The following is a 23,990-nucleotide window of genomic DNA, read 5'->3' on the forward strand; positions in this document are numbered from 1 at the left end:
ACTTCAAAATGAATAGAAATGGCTTAATCCCTTGCAAACAAACCTTTCTTTAAGATTTTTAGTGGGAAACAAAACAGTTGCATCAGCCAATTATAATTACAGTCAGCAGTGTAACTGTGCAAAACTAATATGCAAAACTGTTTGAAAGAAGAATGTTAAACAGGCTTCATTTGATACCTGCCACAAAATAAATGTTTACTTTTACCATGCAAGCTGTTGGAATTAGTTTTATCTGGCAAATAAATAAAGTGAGGCTATACTAAAACACTGAAATCAAGTGTTTTGAAAAGCACACTTAAAAGATATAACCATAAGGTATCACAAGTGACATTGAATTGGTTTAGCAAGCAGGAGTTCAGGGTTGGAAGAAATTCAATAAAGTGGAGTACATTGTTTTGATCTATTATGGAACTGTTTTAGTTACTTGGAATCAAGACAATGAGCTTTTTAACACAGTCTGTAATCATTGTCTGAGGTCTTACTGTAACACATGTTATTCATAAAGGGTAATATTTCAAACCAGCATATTCTGAGAAATCCAACTTGGCATGAAAACTTGGCATTTGTTTTAATTTCTTGTAGATACTTTCACAAAAGCCAGTGTGTTTAGCATTTTGGAGTTGTAATTATGAGCCTTTTAATCTGGCTTGTTCCCTGGTAACTGTTGGTTGTTAAGAGAAATTCATCTTAACACATAGGAAAAAAAATGTTTCTGGTTTTCTTAAATCAGACTTCCAGCAGGACCCTTAGATGACTTGGTCAGTTGTCAACAAAGTAATAATAATTTTAAATGATTTTCTAAGGAATCGAAGACGTTTAGGCATCCATTTCAGTTGGATCTGAGTGCCTCCATTCCTCAGGCTCCTTTTGACTATCCCAACCTGGAAGGTTGTAAAATTTTGTTCAATCTTCTGTTGCTTTCTTTTCTAACTGTGGCACAGCCATTCAAATGTCACAATTTTACTCTATGCCAATGCAGATCTATATTGCTTATGATACTCTGCATTTTCAAGATGACTTATTGCAATTTTTAATAGCTATTAGCTAAAAAATATCCTCCTATTTTCTTCCACTTAAAAAGGAATTGACCCAGTCAAGCTGGAGAGAATTCAGCTTCCAGCCCAGCATGCTGAGGAGAAAAGCTCATACAACCACGTGCTTGCAGAAAGGCTCATCAGGATAATGAATTACGCTGCTCAACCAGGTAGAACATTTTTGATCATGTTAACTGATTACTTTTTTTGTGCAGCAATAAGTTCTGCAAATGTAGTGTCAATGCTTAAAATATTTGAAGTACTAAGTAACTGGCCCCATTCCCCATGCGGAAGAGACTTGCTGCTATTCAACTGGAACTAGCATGCTCTTGTTAGATGATAAGCAGATCTGCCTTATGAAAGAGATACATGGTGGCATTCCACTGGGGTGCAGAGTAAGTAGGAATTCCGCTTTTCATCTGAATAGTTGCTGTTGCATTCAAGACAACAGGGTGGCCTAAGACCTTAGAGTGCCTGCTTATTGTTGAGTTACATAAGCAAAATGTTCAGCAAGCAATGACTAGAGAGAGAGTTTACATTTTAGTAACTGATATTAGGTCCCATCCTGCATGCATGCACTTCAGTAAAACTACAGCTGCGAGTAAAGTTACTTCCATGTGTAATTTTTGCAGTATTTAGCTCCTTAGTTTGTAGCTGCCCTTCATTTCTAGGCTGATTACGAATTTTCAATCAATGTTTTTTTAGTGCAAAATTGAGCATTCCGCTAAATTAATTTTTTTAAAGATGTCTGCTTTCCTTCAATTTTTTTGTTTTTATCAGAAAACTGAAGTTTTTTATAAAGTTCAAATTTGTGCGGGTGGGGGGAGGAACAAACCCATTTTTCCAGTGGCTCTAGTCATCTCACCTCTTCTAAATTAAGTAACTCATGGAAACATTGTGTTCAAGCATTAGCTCTTCACTGCCTCCCCCAGCCCTTCTCCCTTCTCTCACCCTGACCTCCCCGCGAAAGACTCAATGAGGAAACAAACGTTCCCCAACTTTGCTCCCCCATGCTACGACACCAAAGCACTTCAATCAAGTCCTCAGCCATGCATAAGTGGACATCTGAAATGCTTGTTTACTTAATACGGTGTGATTCTGGGAAGTTATTAACTTGTGCTAATATTTCATGTATACACTCTGCAGTGACCTCACTTCTGGTTTTTCTAATACATTATATAATTCAGTGAACATAAACAGTGATACGCTGACAGCGTTTTAATAAGTGACTCTCTCAAACATCCTGTGTGATGTCATGTACTGAGCATGCATGTGCTTGCGGAAGGAAGGTATGCAGGGCTAGAGTCTGTTTGGTTCTATTTAAACAAAAGCACTTCCTTGGAATCCATAATTAGCACTGCTGGGCAAAACTGATAGTGTGTTATACATGATTCAGAGAAGTCTCCTTATTCCCTCTTCCTGCTCCAACTTTGGATGAGGGTCCACAGGGCCTTGTTTTTGGTCCTCTTCTCCCTCTACAATTTTTCTCTAAGTAATCTCATCCAGAATCATGGATGAGACTATGATCTTTATGCTGAGGATTGTCAGATCTCTCTCTCCTCTGAACCACCATCTGCTGTCTAAACTAAAATCCCTTCCTGTCCTTCTGACATCTCATGGATGTCTAGCTGTCAGTTTAAGATCGACATGGCCAAAACAGAGGTCTTAATCTTCCCCCACAAATCCTGCCACCCTCCTTCTTTTCCCTATCACTGGGCAACATCCTCATCCTCCCTGTAATCTGGGCAACATCGTCTTCTCTGGAAGATTTAAACATAGCCTGGATGTGAGAATCTAGACATGACAAATTTTCTGCATAATATAATGTTACTAAGATTCGACATTTCTCATCATCCACACAACTAAAACTCTCATCCAAGTCCTCATCTTGACTACAGCAACATTTTTTCTCTCTCACTCACTCACTCCCATCCTTGACAGAGGCAATCTTTGCCTCGCACATATCTATTTAAAATGTTGCTGCAACAATCACTTTCCTAGCTTGCTGTTTTGTCTGTCACTTGCCACTTTGCATCCCTTCGCTGGCTCCCCCTTCCCCACCACACCAGACCCAAGTTACTTGTCTTCATTTTCCAGGCCATTCACTGCCTATCCCATGCTACCTGTTGTTGCATATGCTTTTGAGATGTTGCCTCCCATTCCTGCTCTTTCAGCGATGCCAGCCTTAACTGCGAACTTGTTGTTTTTCAAATAAATACCCTGTGTTTTCTTCCAAGTTTTCCATCATGCATAGGAGGGACTACCCATAAACATCTGCAAAGCCACCTCATTGTTCTCCTTCAAATCCCGCCTTAAAACTCTCTTTTCCTTAATGCCTTGAAAAAACTTAAGACTGCTGGTGTGCTGAGATTGCTGCTTGTCATGCTAACCAATGTTGGCTGTTTGTTCTCTCCCATCAATCCACCTGTTGTATGTATTGTCTCTCATCTTTATCCACCTGCTGTCTGTTATCTTATATTTAGATTGGGGGCAGAGACAGTCTTGTGTTTGTATATCATCAACACAATGAGGTCCTGGTCCATGACAGTGAATGATGATGATTATGCTTCTGTTCCTGAATGCTGCACTGGTGTAGTACAGTTTTTCAACCTGAAGGAGTGGGCTGGGGATGAGGAGAGAAGAGTGCTCTTAAGGTTTCCTCTCCCCAAATGTTTGAAAAATCCTGTTTGCTGAAGTTTGGATTAGCCCAAAGCCAAAACATTTGCTTTTATTTTGTGTCTGGGGCTGAGTCTCCTGGCAATGGTGATTTGAACAGCTCCCAGAGAAGTAGTGGACTCCATCAGTGACAGGAATAACCTCAACTTCCTCTTGAGAGATCACTATTTTGAAAGGTCATAATCTATGTGCCTGAGTGTCGATCATGGTATTGTAGTATATTCTGGTTTTGTTGTGTGTGGCCATTGTGGGGATGGTGTGTGTGTGCGGGGCGGGGGGGAGGGGGCAGAAGAAATGGAAAACATATGGAAAGCTTCTGAGTAAAAAGGAGATTTCGCCTCAATAAATACCCTATACATCGGAATTCTAATTGACCTCTTACTTTAGATGGAAAAGTTCGTCTGGCAACACTGGAACTGGGCTGTCTATTACTAAAGCAGCTGGTATTATCTAAAAGTGGCAGTATTATAAAAGATGTTCACCTTGCTTGCCTTGAGGTAAGTGTGTGCTACTTAGTGTTACTTAGCCATCACCTTAAGGAAAGTGTTTTAGTGTTAGGGCCCACATAAGTAATGATTTTGTTGGTTGCAATGACAGCTGGACATGAACTAAAGCTGCACAGATCATTCTGTTCTATTTAGTTTCATATAATCCATCTTTTCAGCAAATACCTTTTGTTTAATTGCACAGAACTATCTGAGGAGAGAGGCTGTCTAGGGGTTAGATTAAGGAACTGGGAGTTGGGACTCCTGCAGTTAGCTTTGCCATCACCTTGCTGTGTGAACTCAGGAAAGTGTCAACATAGCTGCGTATAAGGGCACTTCTGCACTGCCCCACAGTTCTGACTCCAGGGGTGTAAATAGCGGTGCACACCAAACAGTTGCTACTTCACATTAACATGGTCCTGTTTGAAGAGAATTAAGTTATGGGAACTAGGAACCTTTTAGTTCTTATGCAGCATCTGCATGGGGCAGTTACAGGGCAGCGCTTTGGTGTGCACTGCTATTCACACCCCCAGAACTGCGGGGCAGTGCAGACATGCCCTGCGTTTGTGTAAAATTTGGATGCTCCCCATCTCGCAATGGTGCAGTGAGAGTTAATTGCTTGTGACTCACTTTGAGTTGCGCAGATGAAAGGCATTTTGTAAATGCAAAACTCCTATTCTTTTCATCAAGATGAAGATTAGGAGGCTGAGCAGATAGAAACCATGCCTAATATATAATCAGCTTTTTTTCTGAAGGAAATTATCAGGAAATAATTCTCCTTTGGGTGGCTTTTTCATATTTTCACTCATGGGATATGCCAACTGGATACAGCTGAGACAGTGGAACCTTAACTAGAAGTGCCTGTTGGAGTGCTCTTGGAAAGAGGGCGTGGCTCTCTGGCCAATTCAGTTCCTTCCAATTACTAGCGTGATGGATTAGGAATTGCTCTAGATCATTGCTCTGCATCCTCCTTAAATTGCCCAGCTATCTTTAATAAAAATCTGTACATATTCTAACTTTATACTATATTAGGATTTTAGGGTTAGGGTGGCTGCTCCAAGCATTAATCCTGGAAGAAACCTTGATGGCAGATCCAAAAATTAAGCAGCTGGGCATTAAGCCCTGTGCTGCTTGCCCTTCAGGCTTCCCAGCATCAGTGTCACATAGTGCCTTGCCTTCCCCAGAGAAGGATATTTATTATTTTTTTTTTATTAATTGATCAAACTGTTGATTAGTGGCTAGACTGGTGAACGCTGCCATGGCAGAGAAGGCATTATTGGCCAGCTCCTTGACATTATTCATACCTTCATTCCAAATCATTGCACCAGACAATGCCAGTCTCCTTTTGAACCTTCACATCTAAAGATACTGCATTTGTCTGTAAAACTGAAGGAGGAAGAACAGTTCCCTACTGTAGTGCATAATACATTGGAAGGTGAAGAGTAGATGGTTTTACACAAACTTCAGGAAACAGATCCTGTATTTAATGATTGACTATCCCTTGATGAAAACGTGGGAGTCACTTTTGCTTCATCTTCATCTGAAGATGCTGTTGCCTTTCTCGAATTAGAGGCAAGAATACCTACTACTTCAAGAAAAGAGTTCATATACAGTCTTTGACATTGTATAGTCTCTCAGCAGTATTAAATGGAATTCTACAACTTGTGATGCTCATGTGGGCAAACCCGACTTTGGTTCAACCAATATCTGATATAATTTGTCTGTTTATTTTCATTTACCCCAAAATGGCTTCTTTTATTCTAACACACGCATACCATCAAACTCCCTGGTGGTATAAGTGACTGTTCAGAGGTCTAAAGGTGGATCAGTCCTTCTATACTGCTTCACATAAGGATGGAAAGAAGATGGATTTATGAGGGTTGGGGGAAGCCTTCTCTTCCTCCACTTTAGGTTTGAGTAGTGAAGTAACAAGCAGTGTTCATGCTGTACCAATACCACGTTTGGGTGAAAATGTCAGTGCCTACTGAACTTCTCCCAGACTAACGGAGAACTGGCAAATGCCATCATTATGGTGGATCAGCAAGTGGCAACATATGACTTGGGAACATCTCCTGATTCTTCCAACCCTGCAGTTAGAAATTGCAAAAACTACAGATCTATCAGAAGGGTCACTTGGTTTAAATCTTCAAGAATTCCAGAAACAACGTCTAAATTTGGGCATCTTCCCTTAGAGAAGGACTTTAGTACCAGAACTAATGAGGTTTCTGGAAAAGTAAGACAAGACACACTGCCAAGTTGCTGGGCATCTAGCAACAGCCCAAGAGGAAACCTGGTTTTAAGGTAGCCCATCATAGTCTTCCTCTTTTCAACTTCCCCACAGGAGACTGTTATTACCAACAATATCCTCTTTAGTAGCCCTTTCAGTGTGAAGAAACTTCAAGAATCAGTGCAAACAATCATCTTTGAGAGCTATGATGTCGGGCTTTTGGCCCAAAGTTTGACATACTGCCCAGGAACTACGATCCAGTACTAATTCAAGTGTATTTCCCCCAATTTAGAGCCTGACTGCATCATTTTTTCCACTGCATTTCTACAGGCAAGTGTCTTTTAGAAATTACAAGAGATATCAATACAGTTCAAAACTCTTCATCCTTCCATTCCCTATTCAGGAACCCTCGTTGCAAAAACCTGTTGAGATAATTGGTTCTTGCCCTCCCCAAAAGAGGGTAGTACCAAGGAATAGAGGAGGTACCAAAGAAATTGAAAAACACAGGGTTCTATTCAAGGTACTTTCTGATTCCTAAAAAAAGATGGAGGTCTTCACTCTATACTAGACCTTAAGAAGCTCAACACTTTCATCAGGAAAATTAATTTCCATATGCTGACCTCTACCATACTCTCCCATTCTTAAGGAGTGGTTTGCTGCTCTCTGTTTATAGGACACCTGGAAATATGGAACAGAAGAATCACTCATCGCAAGTACCTTCATTTAGTGGGGCAAAATCACCACAGAGTATTTACAGAATGTGCGTCTTTGGTGGCAACTCATAAGAGGGAATTTATGTGAGCAATTTGAACAATAGGTTATGTAATCAAAGGAACACCTTTACAATGCTCTCTTCTGAATATACTCCCTTTGAAAGACCTGGGTTCTTGATAAATTGAAAGTTACTCTTACAAATCTCCTATAAAAGCTCTTTACCTTTTGAATGGACATTAAGTAGTGTTCTACCACAAATGTATGGGATTTTTAGCTTCAAAATAACTCACCCTATATGCTAATCTCAAAATGAGAACCTTATAGCACTGGCTGTCAACCAGTTACAGACTATTGTATTGAAAATTAACCATTCCAAAGACAGTGCTGTGGTTTTTTGAGGTGGGGCACTCAACTTGCAATGTCTTCTGTGGTATGGCATTCAGCCCTCGTGCTCCATTTACAACAGTTACCTCTGATGTGTCCAGCAACACATGGGGGCCTCACTGCTTCTGGTTCACAGCATAGGGAACACTAAAATCCCCCAGAGATTAAGTTACATATAAACCTTCTAGAGCTCAGAAATTTGTTAGGCATTAAAAACTTTCTTACATCATCTCCAGCACAGTGGGAACTTCTTTGTAAATAGTGTGAAATGTCAAAGGTTTTGTTTATGAGCAGAGAGAGACAGGCATTTGAATTTTGATTCTGCATATAATGAAGGCAAGGATTCCTGCATGCCTTTCTTCCTATCCTCTTATGCAGGGGATCATAAGAAAAGTAAATCAGAACAAGGTCAAGATAATCTTATTCACGCCTGGTTGGCCTAGAGAACAATGGTCACCAGACCTACTGTACCGGGGGACCTACAAAATGCTGCCTGTTACTCCAGATTTACTGATCCAACAAGATAACGGAGTCAGTCATCTAGATCAAAGCGCTCTGCATGTCACCACAAGGGCAATAGGTTTCTAATGGACTTTGAACTACTTTGTTCTGCTGATGTTCAGAATGTCTTAGTGAGCTCCAGAAAAGAATCTGCTCAGATGGTACAATTTAAAACAGAAAAGCTTCACAGTGTCAGCAGGTAATAATACATCCCCTTTGACTGCCCAATTCAGTGTATACTGGAATACTTGCTCCAGCTGAAAATCTCAGACTTGTTGCTTTCTTTAATGACAGTTCATTAATCTGCCATATCAGCCTTCTGACCTTTTGATGATAAATATGTGTTTGCTCTTGAAACAGCTAAGAAATCTTTTAAAGAGATGTAACATTTATCCTTCTATTAAACCGTCATCCTGGTGGGATATAAATCTGGTTCTCACACATTTAATGAAACACCCATTTGAGCCAATGGGAGAATTTGTTTTTATTTCATTTATACAAATAGCACTCGTGGAGGCAGTTCTGTGTGCAAGGTGACTGAGCAAGTTATAGGCACTAATGGCAGAACCACCATTTACAGTTTTTTTTTTTTCATGAGGACAAAATAGTTGTACATCTTCACTCCCTAAAGTAGTTAGATTTTCACATTAATCAGTTCACTTCTGTTTCTCTGAGTTTCATGTGCAGAAGGGTGAAGCCAAACTGCATGCTCTTCATGTTAAAAGAGCTTTAGCTAACTCTTCATTCCCTTGTAAATAGTGCAGACATTCACCAAAGCTATATCTCCTTTACTTAGAATAAAAAGGGGCAAGTTATGTCTTCCTGAACATTACTTATCTGGGTCAAAGTCTGTGCAGGAGAAGCTTTTACGTTCACTTCAGGAATAGGAATGGAACGTATAAGGTCTCACTCTGCTAGGGCCAACAGAGCTTCAGTACCATGTCTCAGACACAAACCGATTAGAAATCTGTAAATCTGCAACTTGGAGCTCTAGTTCACATTCTTACAAAACATTGCTGTCTGAACCTCAAGACCAGATTTGAAGCTCAGTTTGGCAGAGCAGTCCTTCAATCACTTATTAATTAGGACTTCTCATCCTGCCTTCCTTTGCATCTACTGCTTGCCAATCTCTCCCATGTAGGGGAATATACAGAGGCCACGCAAAGGAGAAATAACAGTATGCTATTTGTAACTGTAGGTCAAGACGGACTCTGCGTATTTGCGCTCCCTGATCACCTTCCCCTCTTCATTGACTCTTATAAACTAGACTTGAGGAAGCAGTGGGAAGGGACTGAGGTGGCTGGAGCACCACAGCTTTTTATAGCCTGACCTCAAGAACATTTGGGATTGGTGAGGGGAGGAGCAGGAGGGGACATGAGTGCTCCAGTGGCCACTGTCTCAGTGCACCCGCGTGCACATTCCATGAGTGCAAATATGCAGAGTCCATCTCAAAGAACTCTAGTTGCAAGTAAGTAACATTAATTTTGGGTATTGATCAGTGATGATCTGATCAATTTCTTCTCTCTAGGGTGCAAGAGAAGAGAGTGTTCATCTTCTGCGGCACTTCTATAAGGTACTTTTTTAAAGAGGTGGATAAAATAAATTAATCCTTTGTTATTTTAAATATTTCCTCTTCCAACTGCGGTAGACTACACTGTGTGCATATATTAGAAAAAAGTGTACACAATATTTAAAGAAAATGATGGAATTTAATACCGTAAATTATATTGCCCATATTGTATACAATGTCTTTGTAGCCATTTCTGTCCCAGGATATTGAAAAGACAAGGTGGACCAACTTCTGAAGTCAGAATGCTCACTCACCTTGTGTCTCTATTGCTTTCAGGGCAGCTTAACTTTTCGAGTAAGGGAGGAATTCTGCCTTTGAAACAATCATTATACTGGTTGGTTTTCTTTACTGGAAAAAAATGGGCATTGCAAATTGCTTATTCTTCATGACTGCACATGTCCGCTCAGCTTCAGGCATGTGCACATGCAGTCCACCAGAGCTGGAGATGTTTTTTCCTTAGCAGTGTCTACTGGGGTGACACATGCATCTTTATTATGCTCATGCTACTGACTGATGATATAAAGGACAGAGCTACCCCTGGCCCCTTCAGTTCCTTTAATTGTCAGAGCGTGTTGACTTGTTTACTCAAGTCTTTCCCAAACATCAGTGTTTTTTTTTCTGTATCTTTGTGTATAGTTATAGTGCATGTGTATGTGTGTCTGTCTAGGTTTTCTTTCTTTTTCTTGGTTTTCTGGCATTGAGTCCCTCTTTGTGGTCAGGTGTTGCTATTCAGTACCAAGCCATGCCTTTGGTCCTCTGGTTTTAAGCCCTATGCTGGTTGCAAGATGTTTCTGCCAGTGAGTGACCCTCGTTCCAGGTGCCTGAAGTGTCTGGGTGAGGGCTGCATTCAAGACCCACTGCCAGATCTGTAAAGACTTCAAGCTGCATACAAAAAAGAACAGGAAGGTGAGACTGTGCCATGCTTTTATGGAGGCTGTCTTGCGTCCATCTTTGGAGCCTTCCTACTTGGTGCAGGTGCTAAATACATCCATGTCTGCTGTATGTGCCCCTCCGGACATTCTCATTTACCCCCAAAAGATCATCATCAAAGGTAAGGCACCAATCCCCTTCTCTGGTGCTGAGGAAAAAACACATGAGATCCAATGAACACTGTTCCTCTAATACGGGTAGATCTGATTCTGGCATGAGACTGAGATCCCTGTTGTCATCTATCCTCAGAGTAGCAGATATGGCAGGTAGACAACACACTCTGGTACCGACCTCTGCTATATATCTGTAAGAATCATTGACTCTGGCACTGGCTTCTGGGTCGTTGAGGCCAGTTCTTACTGTGGTGCTGACACTTGTGGTGCAGCAACTGCTGGGCCAAAGAAGTGTCTCAGTGCCGACAACACCTGAGACTTGTGCAGCAGCTAGAGTTTTGCTCTGCCTCTCGGTGCTAGATTCTCGGTGCCAGATTCTTCAATCATGCAAGAGGTAGGCCTACTGGTACTGGTTCTTCTCTATTCTTCTTGTCCATTCCACAACCCAACCCTTTTCCACTCTACATTGGAATTTGTGGTAAGAAGGAACTGAGGGTGTGTTGGGGGCAGCTCCATCTTTTATACCATTAGCTGGTAACACAAGCATGCAAAAGGTGCATGTGCCATCCTGAGTACTGCTAATGGAAAAAAATCTTTAGCTCTGGTGCACTGCTTGTGCACACACGTGAAGTGGAATGGACATGTGCAACACATCTTGAAGAAAAATAGTTACAGAACAGGTTAGTAACAATTTTGTCTTAGACGTGGATTAGTGAGTAAAGTGCAAGCAAGGTATCAGAGGTATATGATTGTAGTTTATTACATGGTTCTGCTACTTACAATGGAACAGAACCTGAAACTTAAACCTCATTGGAGTACATCAGGGACTCTGTCAGCGTTAGGGAGACACATGGTTATTAATGACACTTCTTGCTCAGCAGTGATCTTTAGAATGGCTCATAATTTATTCTCAACATCTTAAATATTTTCTTTTTTCCCCCTATTAAGTGAGATGTTTACAGCATTTCACTTTTTAGTGCATTGTAAACAAATCATGAGAGAACTGAAATATTCAGTCTGACACTTCAACTCCTACTAACGATTAATTAATGTCAGATATCCCAAAACAATGAACAGACATGAAATTTTCCTATTTTAGCAAGTTCTTAAAAGAATGTTGAGTGCTGAACAATGATGCAGGATTTCTTTTTACTTTAATTTACTGGTGATTTATGAGAAATGTGTGTAATGAAAAACAGATGGCTTCTCAACCATAACCCAGGATCCATAATGTACATGTTTATACATGGAGAAATAATATCTTGGATTTTTTTAAGGGAGAAGAGATTTTTCTGGATATGTTTGAAGACGAATACAGGAGTATGACAGTAAGTGATTAGAAAATAGAGGTTAAAATAGAAATGCTGATGTAAAACTTCATAAAATACCAAGAATTTTATTTATAGGACTGGAATAATAAAACAGCATGTGTTTTTGCTCAGAGGAGCATGCCTACATTTATATAGAGCCTTTATCTAAAAATTCCACACAAAAAATTCTATAACAAGCATAGAGATCACTTAATCCCCTGAGAAGTGTAGTATCTGTTTAACAGCATTCCGAAACACCAATCAAGTAAAAAAAAAAATTAAAAAAAAATCCTCTTTTCCTCTGTGAATTGTGTAGAATGTAAATAACCCTGGTTTCCATGCTAGATCTCAGTTTGGGTAAACACCGCTTCTCTTGTGAAATGGGGAATGGAATCTACTCCGGGTTCCAGCCCAGGGCCCTGTGGATTGCAACTAACAACAGAGCCTGGATTTTACATCATATTTGAAAGATAGCACTTCCAGCAGCATAACACCCTGTGTAATAATCTCTTCATGATTTATACCTTGTCAACTCAAGTTTAGACCGTTTTAATTAAAACTGATTTTTCTCAGCATTGATACTAGTGGCAGTTGACCTTGCTATAATCATAATGCTGGCCAGAGAACAGTTCCTGATTTTGCAGAAATTTAATATTTAACCTATAAACATCATGTCTTAAAACAGTGTTTGGACATCTCTGATTTTGGGTTGCCAGACTGCTAGTGTCACAAATATTTTGTCCTGTTAATTGTTGTGCCTCCTGATATTATTTAAGTCTCATATTAAAGTGTACAACCTACAGTTCGTATATTACAAAAAAATATTTTAATATTCGGAGGAACCTCATGAGTCTTCTCAAAGTGGGGAGGTTGGAAATATTCTGAAATGTTTCCTCCGATCTTTGAGTATTGTGTAGCTTTCATTGAACGGTGGTGTGGTTCTATTCTGAAAAGTGCCTGAAAAACTAGTGCTGGATGGTTCCATGTGTATTGCCTCCCTACTTGGAACTGAGTCCATTGCTATGAGATCAAAGTTGTTCTCTAGCAGTTCTGCAAACACGTTCTGAGATCTATGAACCAGATTCTTCTCCCACCTTATGCCAACATTAGACTGATGTAAATCTGTTAACTTGACTAGAGTTGTTTCTGATTTACACTAGCAGATGAGAAGTCAAGATTCATTCTCTCCTTCAAGCACAATCATTGTAACAGAGGCTCTTTAGGCAAAATGAGGTACTCCATGACATCTGTGCATCTCTGTTGCCTTTAACACAAGGGTATATGATTTGTTCATAGTGAATAATTCTGTTGAAGCAGGAGGAGTAGAAACCAGCTCGCTCACTGCTGTCTCTGCAAGGCCAAGGAGTAAAAAGTTGTATTTCACCAGCATCAGCAGATCTGAGTCAGATGGTGCCATATCTGCATTTTTACTTTTCCAGGGTAGAACCGTACTTTGAAATGTTAGCTTCATTTTTGAATTCATTCACCTTTATCAGTAAGAAACCTGATAAACTTTGTTCCTGAATGTGATTTTATCTTTAGGATAGCTGGTTCACCTTATCTCAGAGCTGTTCATTTCTTGTAATTATGCATTCACAATAGCATTATCATTAATTTAGACTTCCATGTTGTTTTTTCTGCTATTTTAATCTTGCAGATTAATACCCACCAAATTTCTTATTCACTAAAACAGTTTTAACTGAGTTATGCAACATTTTAGATACCCTAGGAACTTCTTCAAAAGGTGTATGATGCTGAGAAGCCTGTTTCTTTTCTTTTTCTCCCCCTCTCCCGCTCCGCCCCATTAGCAAGCTATGGGGACCTTCATTGAGAACCTTTGCTTGTGGCAAACACCAGTTTGAGATTACAGTGCCTGGATCCTTATCTGTTTCAGTGCTGTTTTATTTTGCAGCATCTGGAGGCACATCATCATAACAAGAGTCGGCTTCAGTTGTCTGCCATCCTACTTTCCCCTTTTCTTTGGGATACCATTTGAAAAAAACATGTACTCTGTAGGCAAACTTCAAATTTAAAATGTTAGAAATACATATTAACATCTGTTTTATATGCACTGTAATGCTCTTTCCTTTTTTGGGTGCACTGCAGTACATCAATAAATTCATAAGTTTGGGATTTTATTTATTTGGTCCACTTTTAGGGGAAAAAAGCCAGGCTTTACCTTGATGAGCAAATATTGACATAGAGTATATTTGGTTTAAATTTTATATCTATATTTATTGTGACAAAGTTCCTCCTCTACCTCGGTGGGTCCTGCACTTATTGGCGGATTTGCTCACCTCAGTGATCTTCCCTTCTGGTAGAACCCATAGTCTGGGTCAATTCCTCCTGTGTCTGATCAGGAGTTGGGAGGTTTGGGGGGAACCTGGGCTTGCCCTCTACTCTGGGTTCCAGCCCAGGGCCCTGTGGATTGCAGCTGTCTATAGTGCCTCCTGTAACAGCTGCATGACAGCTACAACTCCCTGGGCTACTTCCCCATGGCCTCCTCCAAACACCTTTTTTATCCTCACCACAGGACCTTCCTCCTGGTGTCTGATAACGCTTATACTCCTTAGTCCTGCAGCAGCACACCCTCTCACTCTCAGCTCCTTGCACCTCTTGCTCCCAGCTCCTCACACGCGCATCTCACTGACTAACTGGAAGGCTTTTAATTAGTTCCAGCCAGCCCTTGATTAGTTTCAGGTGTCCCAATCAATGTAGCTATCTCCACTGCCTTCTAGAAGGATCTTAATTGGTCCCAGGTGTCTTGATTAACCTGGAGCAACTGCCATTTGGTTACCATGGTACCAGGGATTTGTTTAGCCTGAGGCTAACATAACTGTTCCTCACTACTTTACTGTAGCCATCTGGCCTTGCCCCATCACACTATGCGCACACACCATATCAAGAGTCCTGAAAATATCATGTATGCTGCTTCTGGGGTTTGTTAGAAGTGGTAAGTTGCATTTGAAAGTGAATTTTCAAACTCTTTTATTGCTGTAATGTATGCTGAATGTGGAATTATTTTCATAGAGTAAGCCCATGAATGTGGAGTACTTGATGATGGATGCCTCCATTCTGCTCCCACCAACGGGGACACCACTAACTGGTATTGATTTTGTGAAGAGACTGCCATGTGGAGATGTGGAAAGAACACGAAGAGTGAGTGAGCCTACTTTTCTTAAATCCTTTGGTGAAATGACACTTAAGACTTTCCCTAAATATGCAACTGTCTGCACCTTCCATGGGAAAAATGTTATGTCAACACAGAACATCAATTAAACAGCTAAACTTATGACTATTATCCATATAGTAATGAACTCTTAAAGTATTTTTGGCCAATATACTGGAAATTACATCATAGAATCAAAACTAAAGATGGGAAAAGACCCAGTTAGGTCACTTAGTTCATACCCCATCCATTACAGAAATGTTTTCTCTACAGTATTTCTTGTATATGGTAACTTTAATTTGTATTTGGGCAATGGAGTTTTCTCTATTTTATTTGGAAAAGGTTCAGAAAAGGGCAACAAAAATTATTAGGGGTCTGAAACGGCTTCCATATGAGGAACGATTAATAAGAGTGTGACTTTTCAGCTTGGAAAAGAGATGACTAAGGGGGGGATATGATATTCTATAAAATCATGACTTGTGTGGAGAAAGTAAATAGGGAATTATTTACTCCTTCTTGTAACACGAGAACTAGTGGTCACCAAATGAAATTAAAAGGCAGCAGGTTTAAAACAAACAAAAGAAAGTATTTTTTCACACAACACACAGTCAGTCTTGCCAGAGGATTGTTGTGAAGACCAAGACTATAACAGGGTTCAAAAAAGAACTAGATAAGATCATGGAGGATAGGTCCATCAATGGCTATTAGCCAGGATGGGCAGGGATAGTGTCCCTAGCCTCTGTTTGCCAGAAGCTTAGAATGAGAGACTGTAAGTTTTCGTTTCCTGATCTCATGCTGTTAACCATACTTGTAGTTTTTATCCTGTACCAAAATCAAAAGTTTGCTTCACTATCTAATTCACCCTTCAGTAGCAGCATGAAGCACCAACCAGAAGCCCCAACCTGGCTCCATTTTGCTAGACGTATAGATGTAGCAAAATACTTTTTCTGCCCCAAAGACATAATCTTAGTTTGGCAAGACGTAACCATTGGATAAAACAGAACAGGGTCCGGTGGGAGTAGGGAGAGAGTAATCAAAACATATTTTTTCATAACCGTGCACACCATTTTTAGGTATAAGGTTTTTCCTATTAATGAAGAAGGCTAATTATATTGGTAGCAGTAATTTTAGGTTGCATTTGTTAACATTATCACCTGGCAGTGTTCTGCAGATATTGTAGTACAAGTAAGTCTTAAGCAGGGATTTGAATGAGGGTAGTGTATTGGGTTCCCAAATTTTAATGGGAATGGTCGTTTCCCCCACAAGGATTGACAGAGGGTGCTTATTGGGGAAGCAGACAATGGAGGCTGGCATTTTTGACAACAGTGATGAAAAAAACCAAGTACCATGTAGTAGTATTAGAGCAGTGATGAGGGGTTAAATTATGAAGCACCTTGAAGGTAAGGAGAAACATCTTATATTGGTTGCAGAGGAAAAAGTCAGTGAATTGACTCAACAGGAAATCCTGGCTAGGAAGGTGGTCTTAGCAACATTTTAATGGGATTGAGGAGATAAGTTTGAGGTAGTCAGGATGTTAGATAAGAGCCTGAGTTAATTTTGGTGCCAAGGACAAGGAAAGACCTGATTTTGAGTGTGTTATATAGGAAGAAATAAGATGATGTCGATACTGCCTTGTTTTCTGAGCCTAGAGGGAAGGCTGAATCAGTCAGGAAAGATCTTGGAATCATCATGGAAATATCTCTGAAAACTTCCACTCAATGCACAACAGCGGTCAAAAAGGCTAGCAGTGTGTTAGGAACTATTAGGAAAGGGATAGAAAAATATCATGTCACTATATAAATTGGTGGTGCTCCCACCCTTTGAATACTCTATCTAATTATGGTTGCCCCATCTCAAAAAGGATATAGTGGAACTGGAAAAGTTCCAGAGAAGGATAACAAAGATGATCAAGAGTACTGAATGGCTTCCATATGAGAAGAGACCAAAAATATCAGAGTTGTTCAGAAAAGACAACTAAGGGGGGATAGGATGATAGAGGTCTATAAAATCCTGAATGGTGTGGAAAAAACTAATACAGAAGTGTTGCGTTATTTACTCTTTTACACAGAGGCACTGAGGAAATTAATAGGCAGCAGATTTAATACAGCCAAGAGGTATCTTTTCACACAACTAACCTGTGGAACTCATTGCCATGGGATGTTGTGATGGCCAAAAGTATAACTGGGGTTAAAAAAGAGCTTGATAAGTTCATAGAGGATAGATTCATCAATGGCTATTAGCCAAGACGGGCAGGGACACAACCCCATATTCTGGGTGTTCCTAAAGGTCTCACTGCCAGAAGCTGGGACTGGACGACGGGGGATGGACCATTCCATAATTGCCCTGTTCTGTACACTTCTCTTGAAACTTTGATATAGGCCACTGTCAGTCCATCTTGCCCAGTGTCCTGTCTCTATGGTCTGAACCAGTATGGAAGCTCTTAGTTCTTAAATGGTTCTTTCCCTTTAAGAATCATAATTTGAAATTTCATTCCTTTTGGTATTTAGAGTACAGTACTATGCCTGCTGGCCTTGCCACTATAAAATGTTCATTGTGTTCATCCTGGCCACGATGGATGTAGAAGCTCTTTACACTAATATTTCAAACAAGGATGGACTACAAGCTGTCAGGAACAGTATCTCTGAGGCCAAGGCACACCTGGTGGCTGAGTGTTGTGACTGTCCTCACCCACAACCATTTCAGATTTGGGGACAACTTATACCTTCAAGTCAGCAACACTGCTATGGGTACCTGCATGGCCACATGGTATGCCAACATTTTTATGGCTGGCTCAGAATAACACTTCCTCAGCTCTCGTCCCCTAGCGCCCCTCCTCTGCTTGCGCTACATTTATGAAATCTTCATCATATGGACACACGGGAAGGAGGCCCTTGTTGAAATTCAGGTGGAATTCTTCAATTTCCACCCCACCATCAACCTGAGCCTGGACCAGTCCACACAAGAGATCCACTTCCTGGACACTACTGTGCAAATAAATGATGGTCACATCTACTGACCGCTATACTTACCTACATGCCTCCAGCTTCCATCCAGGACACATCACACGATCCATTGTCTACAGCCAAGCCCTAAAATACAACCAAATTTGCTCCAATCCCTCAGACCGAGACACACACTTACAAGATCTTTATCAAGCATTCTTAAAACTACAATATCCACCTGGGGAAATGAAGAAACAGATTGACAGAGCGAGACGGGTACCCAGAAGTCACCTACTACAAGACAGGCCCAACAAGGAAAATAACAGAATACCACTGTCTATCACGTACAGCCCCCAGCTAAAAACTCTCCAGTACATCATAAGCGATCTACAACCTATCCTGGAAAATGATCCCTCACTCTCACAGACCTTAGGAGGCAGGCCAGTCCTCGCTTACACACAGCCCCCCAACCTCAAGCAAATACTCATCAGCAACTACACACCACACCACAGAAACACTAACCCAGGAACCAATTCCTGTAACAAACCCCATTGCCTACTCTGTTCCCATATCTACTCTAGGGACCTCATCAGAGGACCCAACCACATCAGCCACACCATCAGGGGCTCATTCACCTGCACATCTACTAATGTGATATATGCCATCACGTGCCAGCAATGCCCCTCTGCCATGTACATTGGCCAAACCGGACAGTTTCTACGTAAAAGAATAAATGGACACAAATCAGAGATCAGGAATGGTAATATACAAAAGCTAGTAGGCAAACACTTCTATGTCCCTGGACATTCAATAGCAGATTTAAAAGTAGCCATCCGTCAACAAAAAAACTTCAAAAAAAGACTTCAAAGAGAAACTGCAGAACTAAAATTCATTTGCAAACTTAATACCATTAATTTTAGCTTAAATAGAGACTGGGAGTGGCTGGCTCACTACAAACGCAATTTTCCCTCTTAATTGATGAGGCGGTGTCAATATTATTGGAAGTGGAGCACATCCACCCTGACTGAATTGGCCTTGTCAACACTGGTTCTCCACTTATAAGGTAACTCCCTTCTATTCATGTGCCCCTATATCTATGCATGTATCTGTAATTTTCACTCCGTGCATCTGAAGAAGTGATGTTTTACTCACGAAAGCTTATGCCCAAATAAATCTGTTAGTCTTTAAGGGTATGTCTACACTACAAGAGTAGTTCGATTCAACTTAATTCGAATTTGTGGAATCGACCTTACGCAGTCGAATTTGTGTATCCACACTAAGGACACTAATTCGACTTTGTGAGTCCACACTAACGGGGCAAGCGTTGACTTTGGAAGCGGTGCACTGTGGGAAGCTATCCCACAGTTCCCGCAGTCCCTGCTGCCCATTGGAATGCTGGGTAGAGCCCCCAATGCCTGCTGGGGGAAAAAATGTGTCGAGGGTGGTTTTGGGTAACTGTCATCATTGACCCGTCAATCACGCCCGCCCTCCCTCCCCGAAAGCGCCTGCGGGCTATCTGTTCGTGCACTTTTCTGGTCAGTGACAGCGCGGACGCCACAGCACTGCGAGTATGGAGCCCGCTGCAGTTATGGTCGTTTTCACCTCCTCGCACCTTATCGTCCACCTCTTCCACAGTCAGTTGCTGAGAAATCGGGCTACTTTTCAATGGTGCTGCAAGCACTGGTGGACCATAGGGGACGTTTTACCAACATCAACGTCGGGTGGCCAGGCAAGGTTCATGACACGCGTGTTTTCAGGAACTGTGGTCTGTTTAGACACCTGCAGGAAGGTAGTTTCTTCCCGGACCACAAAATAACTGTTGGGGATGTGCAGATGCCTATAGTGATCCTCGGGGACCCAGCCTACCCGCTAATGCCCTGGATCATGAAGCCCTATACAGGCGTCTTGGACAGCGACAAGGAACTCTTCAAGTACCAGCGAGCAGCGTGACCTGTGACTGTTCAGTTTCTTTACAGAGAAGCTGAACCTGCCCCTGTTTCTTTACCCAGTTACTGTTGACTATCCTCTGCAGTTACATACCCCGTTCACCCCGTTTCCCCCCTTCCAACACATGTGTAAAAATAAAATACATGTTCCATTGTTACTTAACAAAGGTTTCTTTATTAATGACTTTGCGTTAAAGGGTTGAAACTGGGACGCAGACTGTGCTGGGTAGGGTGTGCGGTGATGTAAAGACCGCCTCTGAACTCGAGGAATGATAGGCTCCTGCTCCTAGAGCGGTCCGCAGTGCCGGACTGGTCGTTTCAACGGAGCCTGCCATCCCTCCTTTTTGGGATTCTGTGTGCGGGGGCTATGTGACCTTGTGGCGGAGGAGGACAGTTACAGATTCCCCTGCTGCGTGGCTCTGTGGTCCAGGACAAGGACCGCTGCATAAGATCTGTAACCGCCCTCCCCCGCTACAAAGTCACGTCCCCCCCCCACCCACACAGAACCTGGAAACCACCTCCCATACTGACCAGGGTGCCTACTGACTGCACTGTGTGTGTGACCTGCTGCTGATCCTGCCCCCGTGTCTGTACCCAGGTAAAGGTGACCGTCCTATGCAATTACCAACCCCCTTCCCCACCCCCCCCTTCAAACACAGTCTTCTGTGAAAAAACATGATGGAAACAGTAATTAACAGCAAAATATTTTTAATAATTAACTAGACAGTTAGGGGATGAAACTGGGATTTGAGCTTGGGTGAGTCAGGAAGGGAAGGACTTCTCAAAATTTAGGGTATGAGAGCTTTTGGGTACTTGAGCACTCTGCTGGGGTGCGGTGACAGTTTTCACAGCCCCTGGCGCCCCTCCTTCTGGTTATTTTGGGTGAGGGGGGTATGGAACTTTGTGGCGGGGGAGGGCGGTTGCAGATACACTGCAGGGGGGCTCTGTCCTCCTGCCTGCGGTCCTGCAGAACATCCACAAGGCGCCGGAGCGTGTCCGTTTGCTCCCTCATTAGTCCAAGCAGCGTTTGAGTCGCCTGCTTGTCTTCCTCACGCCACCTGTCCTCCCGTTTGCTGTGTGAGCGCTGGTACTGAGAGAGGTTCTCCCTCCTGGGGCATTTCCTGTGTGGCTGGTCAGAGCATCCAAGCTCGGACTGCTGTCCAGAGCGTCAACAGAGTGGTGCACTGTGGGATAGCTCCCGGAGCTACTAAGGTCGATTTCCGTCCACACCTAGCCTAATTCGACATGGCCATGTCGAATTTAGCGCTACTCCCCTCATCGGGGAGGAGTACAGAAGTCGAACTAAAGAGCCCTCTATGTCGAATTAAATAGCTTCGTGGTGTGGACGGGTGCACGGTTAATTCGAATTAACGCTGCTAAATTCGAATTAAAGTCCTAGTGTGGACCAGGCCTATGGTGCCACCAGACTCCTCATTGTTGTTATGGAGATCAGCACTTTTCTACTTCATAAGTACTTGTGCTTTAGATCTCTTTGCATGTATGTGTAATTGCTGGTGCCTACTTATATCTGTGAAGAAAAAGTGAAACAGCAGATATTTCCAAGAATATTATGAATATACTGTTTCTATCATTGCTTATTCATTTAGCTCATAATATGTTACCACAGTAATATAGTTCAGCCAGCTGCACCCTTTTGGGATTATGGGGATAAGCGAGAAATTGCTTTCCATGTTCAAAATGGCTACTGACTTACTGACCATGGTAAGAGGTATTGGGTCTCCTGAAGTACTCAAATGGGAATTGTGAGCCAGGGCGCGGGCAGGGAGGCAGGCATCCTTTTAGGCTCCAAGGACATCTAGTGGTCCCGTATGCCCCGTGTCCTGCTGCAGTTGAGTAGTCCCCCAGATAGGAATGAGTAGAATGCTACTTCCTGTAAACAGCCACACACTAGACTCTCTTCACACATGACACAGTTAAGAGATTAATGAAAGGACTAATGAACATTTACTTCCAAGTCAGAGCCAACTCTAATGGGGGATCTCAGATTAGCATTATGTCAAAGGAGAGGTTATGTGACATGGTGCAACATTTCTTTTTGAACCATTAAATCCAAACAGTCTTAATTATAGCAATCACATGTATTGCAAGAGTAAATGCGTTAAAGGCCCACATGGCTAACCAACCCTTTACTGTCCTTCTCAAAGAGAAAATAGTCCTCCATCCTCATCCTAAACTACTTTCCAAAGTTGCAACAGAACTCCATCTCAATAAATCCATTAACTTACCAGTATTTGTTCCCAGACTTCATTCACATCCAAGTGAGGCAAAACTGCTTACTCTTGATGCAAAAAGGGCATTAGTTTTCTATTCAAGTAGGACCAAGGAATTTAGAAAATCATCAAAACACTTTTTTCATTTTGGGATAGTACTAATAAGGGACAAGCAATTATATTGCCATGTTTATCAGAATGGGTTAGGGCTGGTATAGAAAGCTACAAATAAACATTTGTTCTGCTCTAAGCAGGGTTTAGGTCAAACTCCACATAGTGTGTCTGTCCTGTCCCAACTGAAGAAATATGCAGTGTGGCATCCTGGGGTTATATTCACATTCCACAAAACACTGTTAACTAGGTCACTGGATCTAGCATCCTGGCCAGATGCTTAGTTTGCTGTGTACTACAGCCATCAGTTCAGACTTGTCCCTCCTTCCAGAGACTGTGGTACTGATTATGAAACTACCCCGTGAAGTGGGAGTTTGCAGAGGCATCGTGAAGAAAAAAAGATGACTCATCTGTAATTAGTTCTTCAAATTGGATTGTGTCCCTGCTCAATTTCCCTCTTCCTCAGAGCCCTAATTACAACTTTGGACCTGGAAAGGCAGTGGAGCTAACTGAGAGAGCTGGAATGCCATATCCTTTTCATAGCATCACCTTCACTATAGTAGTTGCTCTGAATACCAAATGTGTGGAAGAAGGAGCTGTTGTCCCTGGCAGAAGGAAAAATCTAGAGCAGAAATGTCCAAGAAAGACCTAGATAAATATTTTATCCAAACCAACAAAATCCTTAGCATCTCAAAGTCAAAATGAGAATTTGTTCATAAGCTTGCGATTCCTGTACGAGACTGTTCCTTTAGATGGACGCTACACAAGTACGCTATTTCCTAATTTGAAGAGAGTAAAAGCTGTGGGACAGAAGTTGCTGCTTTACTAACATCTTGCTGTACATGTTCCTAGACATTGTAATGGGAATATGTAGCTTAGAGCAGCTGTTTGTAGCACCCTCCTTTTTGTGACTAGCCATCCTCTGCCTTCCAAGTATGCGTAATCTCACATTTGCTGAGTTGTGTGTAGGTCACCGGTAACTACCTATGAGCTTCTTCATAGTCACCAGTCCACAGACACACACTACCATATTTTGGGCCGATTTGTTCACCTCTGCTGCATGGCATTTGGTCAGTGGGTGACAAGGAGATCTGAATCACTTGCCCCTGATGTATTTTAAAATATCACCAGTCTACTTCTGAATTTCCTCTAAAGTGATGCTTCTGGTGGTGAAAGAAAGTCAAGCATGACATACTTTGTAACTCTTTGCCCCTGTGTTCAGTATTGGTTTTTTCCCCTCATTTGGTTAGTGTCGAAAAGGGGCTCTTTTCTTTAAACTTAACCAACCTTAAAAAAAAAAAAAAAACCTCACCATTCACTTGATGTGTTACGAATGCATTCTTCAGACTTTCCATTAGGCTAATTCTGTTAAAAGTGTGCTGTGTGCTGTCCATAAATAAGAGTTAAAATAGGTTCCCCTCGTAAGCACGTATTTATAGCATCCTTGAGCACAGATTCCATAAACTAAGCCATAATGGGGAATGAGGGGTGGAGGGTGATGGTGGTTGTCTAGAACTTTAAGCTGCACTAACTTTTTACAGATGGCTTTAATTTTCACTCCAGCTCTGGTCTGTCACTGTTTTTAACATTAAATGGTAGCTGCAGAAAAGAGAATGAAATACAAGCTCTTAATTGGTTTTTCATGTG

General features: G+C 41.7%; 1 protein-coding gene across 15 annotated transcripts in view; it reads left to right on the forward strand.

The window, feature by feature from the left end:
• CLEC16A (C-type lectin domain containing 16A) overlaps nucleotides 1–23,990 on the forward strand; it is a 204,653-nt gene that overhangs the window by 81,871 nt on the left and 98,792 nt on the right. For all 15 annotated transcript variants that reach the window (XM_044978772.1, XM_044978771.1, XM_044978778.1 and 12 more), the window contains 5 exons: nucleotides 1,082–1,204; nucleotides 4,098–4,207; nucleotides 9,550–9,594; nucleotides 11,912–11,962; nucleotides 14,975–15,103. In XM_044978772.1, coding sequence (XP_044834707.1) covers nucleotides 1,082–1,204; nucleotides 4,098–4,207; nucleotides 9,550–9,594; nucleotides 11,912–11,962; nucleotides 14,975–15,103 — 458 coding nt within the window. The remainder of the gene's footprint in view (nucleotides 1–1,081; nucleotides 1,205–4,097; nucleotides 4,208–9,549; nucleotides 9,595–11,911; nucleotides 11,963–14,974; nucleotides 15,104–23,990) is intronic.

Source organism: Mauremys mutica, chromosome 11, assembly GCF_020497125.1.
Source record: "Mauremys mutica isolate MM-2020 ecotype Southern chromosome 11, ASM2049712v1, whole genome shotgun sequence".
Taxonomy (NCBI): Eukaryota; Metazoa; Chordata; order Testudines; family Geoemydidae; genus Mauremys; species Mauremys mutica.